This window comes from Juglans regia, chromosome 1 (assembly GCF_001411555.2).
Source record: "Juglans regia cultivar Chandler chromosome 1, Walnut 2.0, whole genome shotgun sequence".
NCBI lineage: Eukaryota > Viridiplantae > Streptophyta > Magnoliopsida > Fagales > Juglandaceae > Juglans > Juglans regia.
This window is the reverse complement of record NC_049901.1, coordinates 9,860,460-9,880,947: the sequence shown is the minus strand read 5'-3', so window position 1 is coordinate 9,880,947 and position 20,488 is coordinate 9,860,460. Positions and strand designations below refer to the sequence as shown.

Sequence of the window (20,488 nt, the reverse complement as noted above, 5' to 3'; positions counted from 1 at the left end):
TTTACAAATTTAATTAATAACTTTATTAAAAAATAAAATTATTATTTTTCAATTATTTTTTCCCTCAACCTAATTATTCAATAAATATATTTTGTAAACCATTCACCCAACAATCACATAAACAAACATACCAACATTTCTTCTACCCATAAAAACAGTCTACTAAAATTATAAAAATAGTCTATTATTCCATCAAAACAGTCCACTAATTACAAAACAGTCCACTAAAATTACAAAATAGTCCACTAATCCATAAAAACAGTCTACTAAAATTACAAAACAGTCCACTAATCCATCAATGAAGTCCAATAATTACAAAACAGTTCATTGCCATTACAAAACCAGTCCACTAATCCATCAAAACAGTCCAATAATTACAAAACAGTCCACTAAAATTACAAAAACAGTCCACCCTTCCATCAAAACAGTCCACTAATTACAAAACAGTTCACTAAAATTACAAAAACAGTCCACTAATACATCAAAACAGTCCAATAATTACAAAACAATCCACTAAAATTACAAAAACAGTCCACCCTTCCATCAAAACAGTCCACTAATTACAAAACAGTCCACTAAATTACAAAAACAACAAATATTACATCATCAATTTGTTTGGATAAGCTGGTATGCAAAGAAAGATGTAGAAAAATAGCAAAGAAATCAACTTCTTGTTCTGTTTTGCAAAGAAAAAGAACAACTTTGCAAAACATCAACAAAATTAAACTTCTTGTTCTGTTTTGCAAAGAAGAACAACAAACACATTTTATTCCTCATCTATTTTGCAAAAAACAGAAAAGTAAACTCTGTTTTTGGTTGTGGAGTTAGAAAAGTGTCTTAACAAATAATATATGTGGTGTTTTCGGGATCAAATGGCATTGAAAGAAACCATCGATCGGTATAGCCACAAACGTTATATGTAGCGTCCAAACCATTACCCACATACATATACTACTATATACACACATAAATACACCCTAAAGTATGCTTACATGAAAGGAGAGAGCAAACAATAACAGCAAAGTGATAGAAAAACAAGTATTGTATAGCAAACAAGTATTGTATAGCAAACAAGTATCCTATTCTGATCATTATTATTTAGCAAAGATTGCTGTGTTTTTATGTTGTGGACTATTTTCACTTCATTAGTCAATATAGGTGCATTACAATGTTCCTATCTACGGGAGTTGTTTGGGGAAGATTTACAAATGCAATAAAACAGAAACAATGGATTGTAGTTACTGAAAACAGAAAAAAAAAATATATATATACATATATATATATATATGGGGGCTCAACTCTCAGACTCTGAGAGGAGGTTTGGCTGGACGCGATAATGAACAACTGAAGAAACATAACCATACACAAACTTCAGACAAATCAACAACACCAACTGTAAAAAAATCAGCAACGATAATAACCAGCTTACCCAAACAAATTCATACCCATTTCAGAAATTAACAAATTCGTACTCAATACAAAGCTTACCCAAATAAAGCTTACCCAAATCGAGAGAGAGTTCTGTGTTGTTGAACCAAGCCGACAGAGAGAGAGAGAGAGGGGAAATTGCCCAACCGTCGAAGATCGACCCACGAAAGGAGAGAAAATCGATTGAGAAAGAGAGAAGAAGGATCAGAGTTTCAGAAAAAGAAAATGGCAAACGGAGAGAAGAGCGAGAGAGAGAAGCCGCGATGGAGCTGCAAAAATGGAAAGGGTGAGGGAAAGGGGAAAAGACGAGATGCGAAGCCGAGACGAGGGCAGAGAGACGACGGCAAAGAGACGATGGCGAGACGAGGGCAAAGAGACGAGGGAAAGACGAGGGCAAAGAGACGAGGGAAAGAGATGAGGGCAAATACGAGGGAAATAGAAATCACGAGGGAAAGAGAGCGGAAATAATAAAATAAATGTTTGCTTCTTCAACAGTTACTCGCCAAGTATAACGAGTGTGGAGATTTTACTGTAGCTAAAGTTAGAAAAATATAGCTTTGCCGAGTTCAATGCCAGAGATTTTAGCTAAATTTCAAATGTAAATTAGACTTGAACTTGGCAATGGTTAGTCCATTGCCAGTGCTCTAAGAGGGTGAATGTAAGAATGGAAGTGCAGTCTGTGTAGAAGCTGAACAACGGAATTGGAATAATAGAAAGAAAATGTCTACTTACAACCGGCCAGGGAAACCGCGGGGGCACCGCGTCCCATGTGGCCGGTTGACTTTTCTTATATTTTGTTTTCTGTTGCATTTAAAGCCTCCAATTGAATTAAAAACTTGAAACTGACTTCATGTTTCTCTCTCGTCTTTCCTCGCATCGTCTGCCTCTGCATCTGCATCCGGAATAGATCTCTGGAAGAACATAGCCGAGTTGAAGAATAGAAAAAACATTATAATTTTAGAGAACTATAAAAATAATATATCAACTGCAAATAAAATTTTTCTTCCTCAAAATCAACTTTACCAGCTTTTTCCTCTCCTTTCATATTCTTCTGATTTTCTCTTCATAGTCTTTTCCTAAACAACCAAAAAGGTATAGATCTATGGAAGTATAACATTTTCTTTGCTTTTTGTTCTGGTTTTTTATTTTTTTATTTTTTATGAAGGGGTTTATGGAGATTAGAATTTGTTATCTGAAATGGTGGTGAATTGGTGGGTGGGATTTGTGCGTGCAGCAATTTCTAATAGTCCGATGATGAAGTTTGAGAGTGGGTATACTGTGTAGATGATGTTTAACAGTAGAAAGCTTGGCCTTACTCTGTTGAGGTGTTGCCCAGTGGAGAGCGACAAAATTTTTTTTTCCCATAAATAGTGACAATCTATTGTTTGGCTTGCAGATGAGAGCATATTTTAGAGAGAGAGAGGGGGGGAGGGGGTTACAAACGACGACCACTTTCAATAGATTCGACTACCCATAACGCTACCCACGAGTCCACGACGATGACCACCGGCACAGATTTGGCTACTCAAGACCGGCTACCCACGATGATGACCACTGGTTCAGACCCACGACGACGATGACACTCTCTTGATTTTCCATTTCCTTGTTTTGTACTTCATGACTCCGTTGGTTTTGTCACTTTCTTTTTTCTTCTCTCTTTTTCTTAATAATATATTTATTAGCCGGTTGCTTAACGGTTACTCGTCTCGGTTGTACGTAGAAGAACTGAGATAATGAAATGAAGTCCTTTAGTGAAACGGCGCGTTTTGATCTATTTAAAGAAATAAGTAAAACGGCACATTTTGGTCTGTGGAAAAGAATAAGTAAAATGGCGTGTTGTAATTTGCGTTTAATTCTTTGTAATTGGCGTTTTGAGTATTAGAGCATTACATTGTTTTTCTTCTTTACGACTGCTCTATAAAAGCAGAAGTGATCATGTAATTGGCATAAAAAATTAAAGTAAAATCATTTTCTGGAAGTTGAGAATCCCTCGAAGATTCCCTGCAAGATTTGCAATGGAATCTTGATCATTCTTTGCGAATTCTTTCTGTGCTTCTTTGTTGCTTTCCTCTGTGTGATTATGAGTTAATGGTATTGAGGATCTAGAAAGCACCTTACAAGTGGTATCATTTTACAAGTGGTATCGTCTCATGTTCTGCTTGTTAAACAAGATGATGGAACTTGGAGGATGTGTTGGATTATGGAGCACTCAATCAAGCAAATATCAAAGACAAGTTCTCTGATACCCCGTATTTACGTGTATTTTTTCATTAAGTAAGTATTACATTTCTTATGATTATGGACTTTTTTAAAATTTTAGATAATTTACGTGATATTATTTTATGACTTTTAATTGTGAAATTTAAATTCAATGTGTTTTATTGTTATTAATTATTGTTCATTATTTAAAATGATCTTTATTTTAAATTAATTTATTGTTGAATTTTATTATTATTTTATTTAAGCTATTCATTGTGTTTAAATTATTTTATTTAACTTACTGTTTTGAAATCTTTTTCGTTTGATCATTTTTGTGATCCAAGATGTGAGGATTGAATCTCATTTATTTCTCTCACTTGTTTTTTTTCCCTTTTTCTTTTTCTCCTCTTTTTCTTTTTCTTCTTCTTGCTCTTTCCTCCTTCATTTTTTCCTGCTTCTCTTCCAGCTTGTGCGACCTCCCTCTCTCTCCTTTCTCTCCGTGCGTCTTTCCCCTAGCCAATCGTCGTGCGCCACCGTCCAGCGACACCGTCCAGCCCATGGCCTTCCCCACGCTTCGGTGTCCACACCTACCCCAGCCACCACCCCCACGCTCCCTCTTTCTCTCTCTTGGCCTTGTAGAACCCATTCGGGTTGTGTAACTTCTGCACTGCCCAACGGCGCCACCACCACCACCACAGCTTCCCCTCCCGCCGACCATGATCCCCCACCAAGCTCGGCCCCTAACTCGCCGCCGTTTGCTCCCACGAAGCTCACCAAGCCCCAAGGTTTTCTCTCGTTTTCAAAATATATAAGTATCAATGAATATCCAAACCAATCGACATCAACTAGAAATTATTTTAGAGGCATAAGAGAAAATTGGAGAAAACCAGTTTCATTATAGCAATTTCGATGTCGTGGTTATTTGTTTTGGCAATTTATTTTGAAAATTTCTGAGCAATCTTATTGCGACATGTATTAAAATTTTGAGGCCGATGTATGGGCAATTTTAGTACTTGTAATTGTAATATAATTTTATTGTTCGCATATGTAATTTGTGTTTTGGTGTTGGTGTATGGGCAATAGTAGTACTTTTATGTAGAATTGAGAAAATATTCAATCTAGTACACATTCTCATTTCATTAACCATTTTAGTTATTGAGAATGAATCTACAAGTTATGAAGTGTGTAATTTATCTTAACGTGTGAAAAAAACAAATTTATCTAGTTGTCTCCTTTGGTTGTGCCTAAAAGTTAAATCATTTCGATCATCGTTAGATCTGGACAAAAACTATAATATTGCTTTTTATTTATCCATTACAAATAAATACTATTGGAAAAATGTGAATATTTATTATTTGAAAAACTATAATAATTCAAAACTATTCTCGTACCCTGGATAAAAAATCAGCTTCGTGTTCAAAATTTACGTACAATGTGATATTGCTCAACATAAGAAAAAAGACAAAATAGTTAGTAGTTACGATTGTACACGTACGTAAGAAAAATAATAATAAAGAAAGAATAGAGAAATATTATTTTAATACAATAAAGAAAGTATACGGAATGAGTCGTAAGAGAGTTTTGAAATATTAGTAAAATTTAGGATAAAATTTTAGGAATGGTATATTTTAAGTAAAATTTAAGAAAATTTATAGGAGATGGAATGTGAATGTGATGTAGTGAAAGTTACCTATTCATTTTGTGGTTGGTTCAAGTCAAGTAATTAAAAATCTTTTTAAAAAAATATTTAAAGCAAGAATCATAAATTCTATTTGCCACAAATTTCCAACATCAAGTTGTTTCCTGTCCAGATGGTGAAGCTGAACAAGAAGCAAATGGTACCAATTTAAGTAAAGAAGCAGAAGCTCTGAAAGTTGAAAATAAGATCAGAGAGTAAACATATCAAGGCTTGAAACTAAAGTTGTATGCTAATTTCCCATTTTTTAATTTTATAAATGAAATATTTTTCTCATCAGTCACTATTCATTATCACACATTATATACTCTATAAAAAATATCTCAACTAAGGCTATGCAAAATAATCGTAAATCTGATGACCTGACCTAGCCCGCATTTTGTCGGGTTATGATATGATTGGGTCTCCAACCCGACTAGATAACGGGTTTGTATTTTTTTTTTCAACCCGTTTGTATATAAAATGGTTCTCATCTTCAGTTCTCCTCAATCAATGGATTTCGAGATCTTGAAACTATAGAGCAAGCTGATTGCAGAAGGTATAGACATCTAGATTCCTGTTGCAACGTTACAGCAACACCTAGATCTATGGGGGCCTGATGCCCAAGAGTTCAATCCAGAAAGATTTTCCCACGGAATTAGTGGGGCCTGCAAGATTCCACAAGCATTTATCACATTTGGATTCGGGACTCGTGTTTGTGTTGGCCAACACTTAGCCATGACAGAGCTGAAGTTTGGAGCAGATACTAATTGCATCTTTTATTAAGATATGGGGATTTTGGGGTCAGAAGAGAGCATGAGGGTGGAGCTGGAGGAACTCCGGTGTATGTTGGTGGCTTGTGCAGGCTTGCAAAGGAGGAAAGATGAGGAACAATTTAAAGGAGTATGTGTTTCCTCCATGGGTATGGGCATCGAGGATGCAGACAAGTGGTCCGTGTCACCAATTGAGTCTCTTATTTAGGTCTAGCTATTGTAAACAAGCTTTTGGTTGGTGGCTACTCTGTCCGGATTATTGTTAAAAATCAACGTAATTTGTAGTAGGAATTGAGATCTGAGATCTGCAATCTGCATTTACAGAGATCTGCTTGTTGAACCACATCGTGTGAGCCAATCTCCACGGGGGTGCTCGGTGGGAAGACGGAAGACGGTGTTGTGGTAGTGGGTTTATAAGGCATTTGCTCGTTAAGGAAAAATAACCCATTTTCTACATATCGTTTCGAAGGCTTCTCTCGGTTTGATATACTCGGTTTCATGCCATATAATTCCTATAATTCATGCTCCGTTTTTCCTTCGTCTTCTTCTTCTACCCTTTACCATCAATCATTAATCGAGAATAGCTTTTACTTTCCGCTTGACATTGGGACATCATCATCTGGTCCCTTGGATTCGTCTTCGGACGCTTCCATCAAGTCCCCTTCTTCCATCATTTGGCTCTTATTCCACGGTGTAAGACCTGGTCGGGTCATACAAGTTCGATCTAATTTTATTTTGATCAGGTCGGGTCGAATTGGGCTTAACTGGTAAGAGAAATTCTATTTACAGTCCTCAAGTGGGGACTGTATGTGCAAGCACATTATTAAATGAGAGAAAACATCATTTTAAGAGGGATAATTTTATAATTTTAAAAAATTTTAAAGTTAAAATAACTTAGACTTGTATTGCAGTCTCTATTTAGAGACTGTACCTAGCATTGCTTAACTGGTAATATTTTGGGTTGGATTAGGTATAAACCTTACTGTTTCAAGTTGGGTTGCAAGCCTGATTTCAACACTCTATTAAAAAAATTTATAAATATAGAATATTAAAATAAATAATAACTTATACATATCATTACTGCAAATAAATATGCTAGATTTCTCCTATCAATTGTCCTGACCTGCCAGAAGATTGTGAGTCCAACCAAAATTGCACAGGAAGTGAACAAGCTGGCAAGGATTTAAAAACGATAGATATTGAAAACGTGTTCAGTTTTGTTACCTCATATTTATATTTTAGGGAAATCTAGATCGGAGCTAATGGATCTCACATGCTCGTTTGACGAGATTATAACAACGACCAGATTCATAGAAAACGTACAAAATAACGCTTAAAAACGGGAGCAACCTATAGATAACGAGGCAAGGGAAGAATATATAGAAGCCGGCGTCTCGTCATAACCACTTAACCTTTAGTACAAGATGAAGAGAGCAGAGCTTGTGTTCATTCCTACCCCTGGAATGGGTCACCTCGCATCCACCCTTGCGTTTGCAAAGCATTTGCTTGATAGAGATGACCGTTTCTCCATCACGGTTCTCGTCATGAACCCAGCATTTGCCCCCACCAACCATAGCCTCGTACAGTTTATCGCTGCCTCCGACACCCGTGTAAGATTTATTCATCTTCCTCAAGTAGATCCTCCCCCGAAAGAGCTTTTCTTTAAGTCTGTTGAGAAATTCATCACCGAGTACGTAGAGAACTACAGAAGTCATGTCAAAGAAGCTATCATCAACCATGTGTTATCCGCTTCGCTTCCACTTGCCGGTTTGGTGGTCGATTTGTTCTGCTCCTCCATGATTGATGTGGCTCACGAGCTTGGTGTCCCGTCTTATGTCTTCTTTACCGCTAATGCTGCCTTTTTTGGCTTCATGCTCTACCTTCCAACCCGTCATGACCAGGTGGGCATTGAGTTTAGGGAAACCGATCCCGAGTCAGTCATTCCGAGTTATGTCAATCCAGTTCCTCCAGGTGCTTTGTCTTCATTTGCGCTCAACAAGGAAGGTGGGTACATCTGCAATGTAAACCATGGTAGAAAGTACAAAGAGGCCGATGGTATTATTATCAACACGTTTTCTGAGCTGGAATCTCATGCGGCAAGCTCTTTTTTTAACGATGGAACACCTCCGGTTTACACAGTGGGACCGATGATTGACCTCAAGGGTAAGGCGCCTTCAGGGGATAATCAGGCCAAGCATGAGATAATGAAGTGGCTTGATGATCAACCTCCATCATCAGTTGTTTTCTTATGCTTTGGAAGCCGGGGGAGTTTTGGAGAACCCCAGTTGAAAGAGACTGCGCTTGGGCTCGAGAGGAGTGGCCACCGGTTTCTGTGGTCAGCACGTCTGCCATCTCGAGATGATGGGTTAGCCAAACCTACTGATGCCGAGAATCTCGAGGAGATCTTGCCACCCGGATTCCTGGAAAGAACCAGAGGTATTGGAATGATATGCGGATGGGCTCCACAAGTGGAGGTCCTTGCCCACAAAGCGATCGGAGGGTTTGTGTCCCATTGCGGGTGGAACTCCATCTTGGAGAGCCTGTGGCATGGTGTACCTATTGCTACTTGGCCACTTTACGCGGAACAGCAAACCAATGCATTCCAGATGGTAAGGGATCTGGGGTTAGCAGTGGAGTTGAAAATAAATTACAGGCTTGGTAGTGGCGTGCTTGTCATGGCCGAGGAGATAGAGAACGCAGTGAAATGCTTGATGGAAGCTGATAGCGAGGTGAGGAAGAGGGTCAAAGAGATGAGTGAAAAAAGCAGACAGGCTGTGATTGAAGGTGGATCTTCATATGCATCACTTGGTCGGTTGATTGAGGCTATGATAGCAAATGTTACAGTACCTGCGAGGAAGTAAGTGATTTGCTTTTATCTTTTGAAGTTTCCATGTTTGAGAGTTCTAAAGTGTGGCGAGAGAAATCAATAAAACGCTCAAACTACTTATTGTTCGTCCAATTTATCTATTAAAAACAATCCTAGTTATGCCCTGGTCACGGTACCATCACCATGCATGTCCAACTCATGAAAATCAGCTCTACATGATGTTCACTCCTGACTAGATGGATAAAGCCGTAGCTTACTTGTATTGGAACCGATCGTGATTGTGATTGTGATTGAATTGGAAATATGTGTCGATTGTGTTGTGTTGTAAAAAGAATGTCCCAACTCCCAACGATTCCATTCAAGTGAACCAACACCAAACCCGCCTGTGTCTGCCCCACTTTTCTTCACTAATCCCGCCTACCAGTCTCACTATCTGGTCATCATCTTCATTTCTTATTCTGTCATGGTGCACATGTCTTTCTCTCTTTTATTATTTTCATATTCCAAAAATGAAAAAAAGTAAAAAGATTTTCCCGGAGTGGTAATGTTACCGTCCCCACATTATTGTATAAATTGGAATTTTTTTGTCTTTTTGTTTTTTTAATTTTCTTAAAAGCTTTTTACATCTTTCATATCTGATCATCTTCCACTTCTGTTTTTTCCTATCTGATGACTGATGGATTACTCTGGTGCACTTTTTCTTTCTCGGCAGAAATGGTCTCCGTTTCAGCTCCTGCATGTGTTTTATCATTCATGATTGAAGTAATTTGTAAAGCCAGACAAAACATAGAACTTGAAAAATAAAAAAATATCTCACTTCATTTTCTTACGTTATCAGCTACATAGTGAACCTCAGTTCATTGCCACTAGATGAAATCCAACATTAGAGGGTTTAAAAATCTAGAACTAGTGAACCTCTAGAGCGTTTAGTCCCAAGATTGGCTCTAGGTTGATAATCGGTAATATCCAATTTGACATTGTGGTCGGCAGTGATGCGAGATTTGATGGCCTGCTGCTTTGACTCCATAGTATTCGAGTGTATGGGCATTGTATGAAGAGGTGGAGTGATGTTTCTTCTTCTCCTTACACATTAGACAGTTTCTGGGTTGAAAATTTGGAATGACACTGCTGATTCTTGCTCGGGAGGGGAGTATATTCCATATGATTTTTCAAAGTAGCAGTTTATGTCAATCATGGATTTTCAGCTTTCAAAGTTTTTCCAATATTGGACTTGGGAAGTTTTGTAGAGATGCTCTATGGGTTTTTGCCATTATATGGTACGCTGTTTTTGCAGAGAATCTCCTGTTATTTTGGGAGAGGTGGATTTTTTAGATTCTTGTGATATTGTCTTGTTCAAACAGAGTTTATAGTTTTGGAATATTCCATGATCAGGGATTTTGATAATTAAATCAGAGACCTTAAAAAAGGGAAAGGCTTCATTCATGTGTTGCTGAGGTCATGGTTTGAAATTGTCGAGTGTGGGGATCTAAGGTTTTAACCATATATATTGACTGATAATGGATTGAAGATTTGATAGCATTTACCTTTTGTGACAAGCTCTCTTATCTTTAGAATTCCCTTCTATAGCCAAGAGTCTGATAATTTTGTTTTTTGCATTCCAAAAATTTGTGGCGTTGAGGTATTTTGCTTATAGGAGCGAATGCTAAATGCCTAAATTGGCTTGACTCATTTCCCAACCTATTTTTGCTAGCAGAACTATATTCCTATTTTCCATTCTTCGTAGGCCAACTCTTTCTGAAATTATGAGTTGACATATTGACTTCAATGTCAGATTTTATTTCTTGTTATTTGAGAGACCCCACCAGAACTTTTTAAAGCTGGTATTTAGAGACTTGCACACTAATACAACAGAAACGAGGACATTTGATATGAAGGTAGGTTGCTTTCCACAATTCTAATTAGCATGGTTTATCCGGCTTGTGATAGCAATTTTGATTTCCAACTTTCTAGTTTCTTGTTGATTCTCCCCAATAATTCCTTTTAATTATCTTTTTTACTCTACTGAAAGATCATTCTAGCTCATGATGATTTGTATGGCATTATCCTTGTGATTCCTGCTTTGGTTACAAGATTTGTATTCCTTGTGATACAAATCAAGTTCTACTTGTGATTTACTCTTTGGCCTGACTAATCTTGATATTGTTCCAGAAATTTAGGAATTTCTTTGAGCATTACTTTCATTGACATTCCCAAAAATGATAGGGTCGTCTATAAATAGTAAGTGTGAAATTGGAAGACAATTTCTATTTAGTCAAATCCCTTCAATATTACCTTGTGCTTCTACTTTAGCTATTAATCTATAGATACCATTTCCATACTCAGTTGAAAAAGGAAGGGTGAAATGGGATCACCTTGTCTGACTCCCCGTTGTGCTTTGAAGAAGCCTCTCGGTGTTCCATTAATTAGGATTGAGAATGTTGTAGTTGAAACACACTCTTTAACCAGATTGATCCATTTGTTATTGTATCCCATTACTCTCATCACTGTAAACAGGAATTCCCACTCTATGCAATCGAATGTTTTTTCCATGTCGAGTTTGATTGCCATAAGTGATATTTTTTCCTGATTTTTTCTTTAGGTAGCGAAAAATCACATGGGCCATCATTGTGTTTTCTTTAATATTCCGACCGGGAATGAAGGCGATTTGGAGTGGGGAGACAATGTGAGGCAAGTTGGATTTGAATATGTTTGCCAAAATCTTGGTGATGATTTTATAGACGACATTGGTAAGACTCGGACAATAATGATGGGGTGCGTTTGGGTTGGGGTTCTTTGGGATCAAAGCAATATTTGTATAGTTCATCTGTCTGAGGAGCTTTCTATTTTGGAAGAAGTTTTGCACAGTGGCAAAGATATTCTTTTTATAATCGTCCAATAGTGTTTATATAAGAAAGCAGTCATATTGTTTGGCCCCGAAGCTTTTTGAGTTAGGATTTGTTTTAGTGCAGCAAATATCTCCTCTTCATTTGGCGTGACACTAAGATAAACATTATTTGAATCCGTGATTTGCTTTTTAAAGAGATTATCAAGAAGTCTAGGGAAATTTGGTGTTGAGGTTGAGCATATGGACTAGAAATTATTAATTAAAGATGATTCAATAATAGTTTGGTCTATTGTCTAATTACCTAAGCCCAATTTGAGAGAGTCGATGGCATTCCTGTGTCTCTGAATGGCTGTTGAAAAATGATAGAATTTGGCGTTGGGGTCAGTCGATGTTAACCATAAAATTCTGGATTTTTTATGCCAAAGAACTTCCTTGTGTCTTAGTTGTTCCTGGAGACTATTTTGAAGTTGTTTCTCTTGCTTGGTTCTGGAAAGAGGGATTGCGACTCTGCACTTCAATAAGTTCAGTTTCTATTTTTTGAATCTTGACTTAAATCTTTCCAAAATGAATTTTGTTCTAATGTTTGAGGGCTTCTTTTATGGCCTTGATTTTTTTTGTGAAGTATATAGCCCGGAGTTCCATTGAACAGTTTGCTCTATGCTTCCTGAATTATTACTTGATTGAGTGGTTCATGGATCTAGAATTCTTCAAAAGTATGATCGTTGTTGATGAGTTGTTGTATTTAGGAGCAACATGTGGTGATCCAATGCCATGGAGGCCAGGTGTTGTAATATGGCATCAAGTAATAAGAGTCTCCATTGCTATTTGCTGGTAAACTATTTTGCGATCCAGTCTTTCTCTGATAAGTGTGATGCCTTGTGTATTATTTGTCCATGTGAATGACGTGACTGTGAAGCCTATTTTGATCATGCCATGAATATACATCAGAGTTTTCAAATCACCAACTGAGTATGATGGGACTGGGCGACCGCTAAATTTTTTAGACTGATTTAACAGGTCATTGAAGTCTCCTATGTAGCACCATGGACACGAGAAAGCTCGAGATATTGATTCTAGTTGTTGCCAAAAACTTTCTTTCATATTCCACTGAGCTAGTGCATATACATGTTACTAGCCATGTATGATAAGGGAGATCAGAGTAGATTAAAATAGAGACAGCATTAGCATTAATATTTACATTCTCTACGTCTACACCCGGACGCTACATAAGCAAAAGACCTCTTTTTTTCTTAGAGGCTAGAAAATTTACAAAGTGATGAAAACTAAGACTATTTATAATAGATCAGGTGTGTTCTATAGGCACTATGATTTCTGACAAAAAGATGATGTCCGAGTTATATTTTCTAATATTGGCCATTAGATTTCTGATTGTCTTGGATCGGGGGAGCCCCTTACAATTCACACTAGTGTCTTCATGTCTCGGGTGAAGGCTGGTTGAAGCTTACCTCTTCAGCTTTTTTGAATTTTTCGGATGCCATGGATAGTTATGCTTTCTGATATGGAGTTAATTGTATTTTTCCCCTGGAAGCCCTACTGTATTTCAAGTAACATGGCTGCCAAGGTTGCTTCCTCAGGGATGCTTGTTTTGGTCGGTGATGATCTGGAAGTCCTCCTCTTCTGATACTTTTACCGCACTTGTAAGCTGTACTGTTTGTGACTTTTTCTTTGGATGTGGGATGTCCTCTGATCATGGTGAAGTAAGTAGGCTCTCGATATTGCGCTGGAGGGTGGGTGATTTTGGGCAAGTCCAAGGAAAGGTGATGGGGAAATTTGAAAAAATTAAATTATTTATTATATTTTATATAAAAATTAAAAAATTATAAAGATGAAAAGAAATGAAAATGATAAGCAAACCTACCCGTGAAAGGTTAGAGTTGGACTCACTTGGTATGGACGACAGCTGCTGGGCTTAAGGCTGTGATTTTTGCACTTAATTGCAGAGGATTGAATGATTTGCTTCCATTGGGAACGCCAAGTTGATTTTCTTTGTACGAGAGATTGATGGAATATCCTGCTCGGCTGTGCCCATTTTGTCAGTGCCGAATTTGCCTGTACCGAGTGGAGCGAAGTGCCGAACGGATTAAAAGTAAATTTGTCTGCACCGAGTGCAGGTTTTCGTGTTTGGAACTTAACTTAATTTGGTGCCACTTGGTTCTTGTCCAGCTTCTCCATCTGGACAGTGGACAGCCTGATGTTGGAAATTTGTGGCAAATAGCGCGCATTTATGGTTCCGTAGAATTATAGGCTTGAATCTAAGACTTTATTTTTGCGTGGCTTGAATTTCAGCTTCATAGGTATGAATATTTAAGTGTAGTAAGCCTGAACTTTTATTGATTTAGTTTATTTTTATAATATTGAGGCTTTGAACTAGGGGTGGGCCCCGCTGCCCCGGCCCGTTTCATGCCCGTCGGCGTTTCCCGTCCATGGTCAGTGGCGGGGCTCACCCATACTTGGCCTATCAGGGCCCAGAGGTGGGGATAAGGTACAAACATGTGGTGTTTTTATATATATATATAAAAAAGGCAGCATGAAGCGACGTCGTTTCATCGTGTTAGATTTTAAAACCCAGCGAAACTACGTCGTTTCATCTGGGATCGCCCCCCCCCGATTCCCTCCCTCGGCCTCGCTCACTCTCAGACCCTCACTTCTCTCATCTCTGTCTCTCCGCTCAACCCTCCCTCTCTCTGAGTCTGAGTTTCCGGCGCCGCACCCAGCTACCAGCGTCTGGCTTCAACGTCGCCGTGCGCATCCGCGCCCATCCGGTCCCTTTCTCTGCATCTCACCGAAGATCCGAATCCCGAAAGGTAAGAAACTCAAACCCTATCCTATTTTATTTTGTTGTGATTTATATTTTTAATGGAGATTGGAGGAAGGATGGGGTTTATCGGAGATGGAGGATGGGATTTTTGTGAATTGTGTGCTGTGGAGCTTAGATTGTGCATGTGTTTTGGTTTGAAATTTGAATGAGTCCGTGAAATGCATGTGAATTGTGTTTGTTTTCTCATTTCTGTAATTATTTCGGTTTGGATTGAAATTAATTGTGTAATTAATTTGGATTGGAACCCCTAAATTAATTTAGGGCTCAAATCCGAAACCCTAAATTACAGAATGAGAAATCATTTTATTTTACAGTCTGTCTCTAAAATAATATTAATATATTATATATATTAGGATTATTAATATGACTAATAATTAACTAATTAACTAATATATTATATATATTAGGATTATTAAAATATACTATTCTTCATCTTTAATTTTAATGATTCTCAGTAATACAGTTGTATTGATATATTTAAATTATTGAATTATGAAACTACTAAAAAGTAAAAACGTGTGATATCAATTGGTGTGACCGTGTGACCATTGATAACGAGTAACGTTACCCTTTTTTTTCTTTATTTTTATTTTTTTCATTCATTTTGATATATACATCATATATGCTTCAGAAAAAAAGCTTAGGATTTGGACAGATTTAATAACTAGCAAGACTCTTTAGGACAAGTGTTTTAGATATTGAATTATGTGAGATGATTCCTATATATCTTTCTTTATTTATTCCCTACCCATATATGATGCATAAAAATAAAATATTAAAAATAAAGGTAATATTTGATTTTAGATGTTATTTTATGAAAGTTTCTGAACAAGGAAATTAAAAAGCTTATTTTTGCTGTACATGATTTAACTAATTTATACTTTAGGTCGGATAAAGAATATTGGGGACTTTCTAGCTTGTTTCAAAAGATATGTTTATAAAAAGCATACATATAGATATTGCCTATATATAATTAAGCATACATCTCAATATCCCAAAAGATATGTTTATAAAAAGAAAAAGAAAAAAAGAAGAAGATAAGAGTCCAAAAATTCAATATTATTTTTTTATTTCTCATTTCTTTGTTAATATTTTTTAATTTGTTGGATGTGGACTTTTCCACCTTACTTAAATAAAGGAAACATCCATATTTTCTTGCCTCATATAGTGTATTTGTTAATATACTTTATTAACAACATATAGTGTATTTGTTGTTAATATATTTTATTACATTTTATAACCAAAGTACACATATATATATATATATGAATGTAAAGTGATAGTGTGATACTTTTTGTTATTCTACTTTTCTTTTATGTTCATTATATAGTTGTTATGTTTTCTATTATTTCAGATTTCTTGTTTGCTTTAGTTCATGGATATTCCAGCGGATTCGAGTGCGAGCTCTCCTTTTCAGGCCGAGGGCACCCCTACCCCTACACCTACACCTACACCTACCCCTCCTACTCATACCCCTACCCCTAGCCCTACGGCACCTTGCCCCGCCCCCAAGCCCAGCAAGAAACCTGCTTCAGTAGTTTGGACTCATTTCACCAAATTACAGGGTGGTGACTCAAGTAACCCCCAAGCCAAGTGTAACCATTGTGGTAAAATTTATGGATGTCACTATAGGAAACATGGCACCTCTCAATTAAAGGTGCACTTAGAAGAGCAATGCAAAAAAAGTCCAATATTAAGATCATTACAAGATAAAAGCCAATCTAGGCTAGAAGTTGGACTTCAAAAAATGGCGGATGGGACTAGTGGGGGTGCAAGTTTGAGGGGGTATACTAAGTATGATCCCGATGAGTGTAGAAGACATCTAGCTCGTATGGTCATAATGGACGAGCTACCTTTTCAAATTGTAGACGGGAAAGGGTTCCAGGCGTATTCTCACTACTTGGAACCAAGGTTTAATATTCCCTCTCGCCACACGATGGCAAAGGATGTAAAAAAGCATTTTTACATTGAAAATGAGAAGTTGAGGGGTCAATTGACGGATCAATTTGTTTGTCTCACCACTGACACTTGGACATCGATCCAAAATTTTAATTATTTGTCTTTGACTGTGCATTTTATTGATTGCCATTGGACATTACACAAGAAAATTATAAAATTTTGTAAAATCACCGATCATAAGGGTGAGACAGTTGGGAAGGCCTTGGAGGCTTCAATAAAAGAGTGGGGTTTGAGCCGAGTTGTTACAGTCACAGTCGATAATGCCTCGTCTAACGATGTTGCATTAGGACATTTGAGAACTTATCTTAGAGAGGCAAATAAGACACTTATGGGTGGTGAGTGTCTGCATGTGAGATGTGCAGCACATATTCTGAATTTGATTGTCAGTGATGGTTTGAGAGATCTTCATGACTCGATTGCTCGAGTTAGGACTGCTGTGAGATGGGTGAGATCTTCTCCTTCAAGGTTGGAGAAATTCAAGGTTGCTGCGAGATCTGCGGGTCTAACATCTAAGAAGGGTCTTTGTACTAATATGCCTACACGATGGAACTCAACATTTCTGATGTTGGAGGCGGCCCAAGAATATAGGCTGGCATTTGCATTATTGGGTGATGAAGACATCCAATATGTAAAATATTTTGATGATCACGGGGGATTGGGGAAACCCGTAGCTGATGATTGGGAAGTTGTAACTATTTTTGTAGACTTTTTGAGGCTTTTTTACGATATCACCACGAGGCTATCTGGAACTTTGTACCCTACATCCAATGTTGTATGCCAGCAAATATGTAGGGTAAAAGAAGAATTAGATGACATGGTCGCGGGTGGTCACATTAGGCTGCGGGAGATGGCATTGGTTATGAGGTCAAAGTACGACAAGTATTGGGGAGATTTAACTAGGGCTAATATTTTGTTATATGTAGCTGTCGTCTTTGACCCGAGGTATAAGTTGGATGGCATGATATTTGGATTGGGCCTTGCGTACGGGCAAGTATGGGCGGAGCTTATTGCAGCAAGGGTTCGGGAAACCCTTACTAGATTATTTGATGAGTTTTCCACCCTGCGGGGTGGTAATATTGCGGCACCTACATCTACCCCCTCAGCCTCAGGCTCACAGTTTCCTGAAGTCGAGAGTGGGAAAAGGCGTAGATTGGAGTGGGGTGAGAGGTATGAGCAGGCCCCCTTCCTCCGGACTTCTGTAGAGGCTCAGTCAGAGATAGACAGATACTTAGCAACAGAGATGCTACCATTTTCACGAGATTTCGATATATTAAGTTGGTGGAAGGTGAATGCTGTGAAGTATCCCATCCTTGGAGAGATAGCCCGCACACTTTTGGCCATCCCTGTTAGCACAGTAGCCTCAGAGTCGGCCTTTAGCATCGGAGGACGTGTATTAGATTCATTTCGGAGTTCATTAGCTCCTGCCACTGTGGAGGCTTTGATTTGCACGCAGAATTGGATCAAGGTAACTCCAATTCATGTTCCGGATGTTCTTGAGTATGAGGAGGCCGACGTCGAGGAGGAGGGTGATGATCAGTTTGGATCTGGTATTTATTCTAATTTCTTATTTTCATTTATTTATTTTCATTTAATTGGTATTCTTTAATTTCATTTCAAATTTAATACTTATAGTGATACATGAGACGGCGTCTACGGCTACCTCCGATGCAGTATGACTTTTGTATTGGACTCACCATTGCCATGGTTTGCATAATTTCTTCACTAATTGTTTTTTGCATTTAAAACTTTGTTTCATTTTTATAACTTTTTAATTCTAATTTGTTTTATTTTTAACTTATTAATATTTCAGGTTTTTTGACTTATTAACTTTTATTTTTAACTTATTGATTTTCAGTCTCACAGCAATCGACATTCGACACAACTCAGTGAACTCACAACTACGGCTCCACCCCCAAAATTAATTTTCTTAATTTACAATTATTGTAATGTTGCTACAATAGTTAATTATATAATTTGTAATATTTATTTTTTTTAGAAGAGTTTGTAATAGTGTAATAGTTTATTAGTTCTCTTAATTTGTATAATTGTAAACTATTTATTGTAGGCTTGTAGCATAGTGTCTTACTGCCTTAGTGATGAATATTACTTAATTATTTAATAGTTAAAACTTAATATCTACTTATCAAAAAAAAAATATTTCTTTTCTGTTTTTAAATTTATATTTTTTTAAATATAAATAATGGGCCCAACGTGGCCCAAAACGAATTCTGGGCCCAGGGGGGCCCAAAAACTGATTCCGGGCAGCGGACTGGGCGATCCGGAGGCCCACGGGTGGGGTCACGGGCTGTGGGGAGGCGCCCCTCCCATGCGGTGGTGTAGGAGGTGGGGGAGGGGTGGCCCTGCCCCGTAGGGGGCGGGTATCACCCCTACTTTGAACGGAATGACTCGGTCTAGGTGATCTTTTTGGAGTAGGAATTTTAAGGTTTCGTTTGAATCATCAATCCATTTTAATTTATTTAAATTCATCATTATAATTTTTTCAAATTCTAATATAAAATATAATAAATAATTTAATTTTTTCAAACTTTAAAATAATAATAATAATAATAAATAATATTCTAATAATATTTTATCATCTCAATTCAACTCAACTCAATTCACTTCAATATCTAAACGTAGCCTAAGTCGTAATTGAGATAATAGTTTTAAATCTATTAGGATGATAGAGGTTATAGATTTCGTAGAATTTATGAAATGAGTTTATGGAATATGAGATTGTAAGTTTAATATATCAGCGAGTGCTCACACTGTGGTCATGTACTCCAACGATAATTGTTCAGAATATGTACAACATGCAATAAGTGTACAATATAATAATCGCAACAAAAAAATAAAAGAGACATTCTTACTATGTACTAGAAAGTTTAAAACTGTTTAATAACAAATATCCTCTAAGAGAATTATGCAGTTATCCCATAGGTAATTAAAAGAAGACAACAACATAATTTGAGGGGAAACAAATCTCATATCTCCAAAGCAATAATATTAGCAAGTTATGCCTTCGGCAGAGCCGGTCCCTTAGGCTCATACTCATTACTTGCGTTAAAGTCTACGGTTCAATAAGATGGAATCGTAGGATAAAACACCACAATAAGATTATGAAATTTCAGCAAGTAAGTAACCAAACAATATTCAAGAGATTAAAACATATTAATACAACCAATACGTCCACATCCATACAATAAAACATATAGTAACAAGTCCACCCACTTTTCCCAAAAGACACATTTAATCACTCAAGCCAAAACCCCCATTGGCCCAAACATATCCATTTGTTTCATTATGCATGCACCATAGTCTTCCTTATGGACCATCTGCACATCCTGGCTCTCATCGTCACACCACGGGTAACGTTCGTGTATGTAACTTCGTAAAGAGCAATGCCCAGTTTCGCGCCTAGCACGTATATGACCAAGTATCCTTTAACCCTGCCAGCAAGAGGCCACGGAGTCGGTATGAGAGCGTTATTGTCCCGTCCGATCCCGTTATCGCCCGACGACAACTTATGGGACATCACATCAGTTTATTATGTTTCTGAATGACCAAAGGAGCTTCACTAAGATAATACTCTATCTTGGCTTAGGGTCATGACACGCACACACCCCCAAAATATTACCAAGACCTGAATAAATTGGATGACATGGCAGAACACAACAGAGTTATTTAAACAAGTTGGATAGCAATAACATAAAATGCACAGATGCATGATACACAATAAATTGGATGACATAGCAAATCACTCAACAGACACATACAACAACAACAAATCTCAATCATCCATTTTTACTATTCACAAGTCACAATCACAACTATATGCGTAATCTCATCCTCCAATTCGCAATTCCAACAACTATGTTTTCAATCTCAACACTTCACATGGCCTCTATGTCTTCTATTATCCTAAGCGATTTCAAACTACTAC

At 37.4% G+C, this 20,488-nt stretch overlaps 1 protein-coding gene and 1 non-coding gene across 5 annotated transcripts; one reads left to right on the top strand and one right to left on the bottom strand.

Moving 5' to 3' along the window:
- Positions 1 to 845: 845 nt before the first annotated feature.
- On the bottom strand, positions 846 to 975 carry LOC118344346. The gene has a single exon (XR_004798118.1). It is a non-coding gene; the product is annotated as a small nucleolar RNA snoR80 (small nucleolar RNA).
- A 6,324-nt stretch (positions 976 to 7,299) lies between these two features.
- Positions 7,300 to 18,581, top strand: LOC108998651 (anthocyanidin 3-O-glucosyltransferase 2-like). 4 transcript variants are annotated; one of them, XM_018975277.2, is made up of 3 exons: positions 7,300 to 8,932; positions 10,695 to 10,797; positions 11,502 to 12,149. In XM_018975277.2, exons 1-3 carry the CDS (start codon positions 7,500 to 7,502, stop codon positions 11,799 to 11,801), a joined length of 1,836 nt encoding a protein of 611 aa, XP_018830822.2. In that variant the 5' UTR covers positions 7,300 to 7,499; the 3' UTR covers positions 11,802 to 12,149. The 4 variants fall into 4 exon arrangements, with proteins under 4 accessions (XP_018830822.2, XP_035544158.1, XP_018830826.2 ...); XM_035688265.1 differs by lacking the exons at positions 10,695 to 10,797; positions 11,502 to 12,149 and adding an exon at positions 18,401 to 18,581 and having other exon boundaries at positions 7,305 to 8,932; XM_018975281.2 differs by lacking the exons at positions 10,695 to 10,797; positions 11,502 to 12,149 and adding an exon at positions 12,494 to 12,524 and having other exon boundaries at positions 7,306 to 8,932.
- The last annotated feature ends 1,907 nt before the right edge of the window (positions 18,582 to 20,488 follow it).

What these genes read in the sequence shown, in the direction of transcription:
- LOC108998651 (XM_018975277.2), top strand. Translation starts at nt 7,500, where the DNA reads ATGAAGAGAGCAGAGCTTGTGTTCATTCCTACCCCTGGAATGGGTCAC. An exon ending in GTTACAGTACCTGCGAGGAA is followed by an intron (nt 8,933 to 10,694) that starts GTAAGTGATTTG and finishes CTTCAATGTCAG; the next exon opens with ATTTTATTTCTTGTTATTTG. An exon ending in CGAGGACATTTGATATGAAG is followed by an intron (nt 10,798 to 11,501) that starts GTAGGTTGCTTT and finishes TTTTTTCTTTAG; the next exon opens with GTAGCGAAAAATCACATGGG.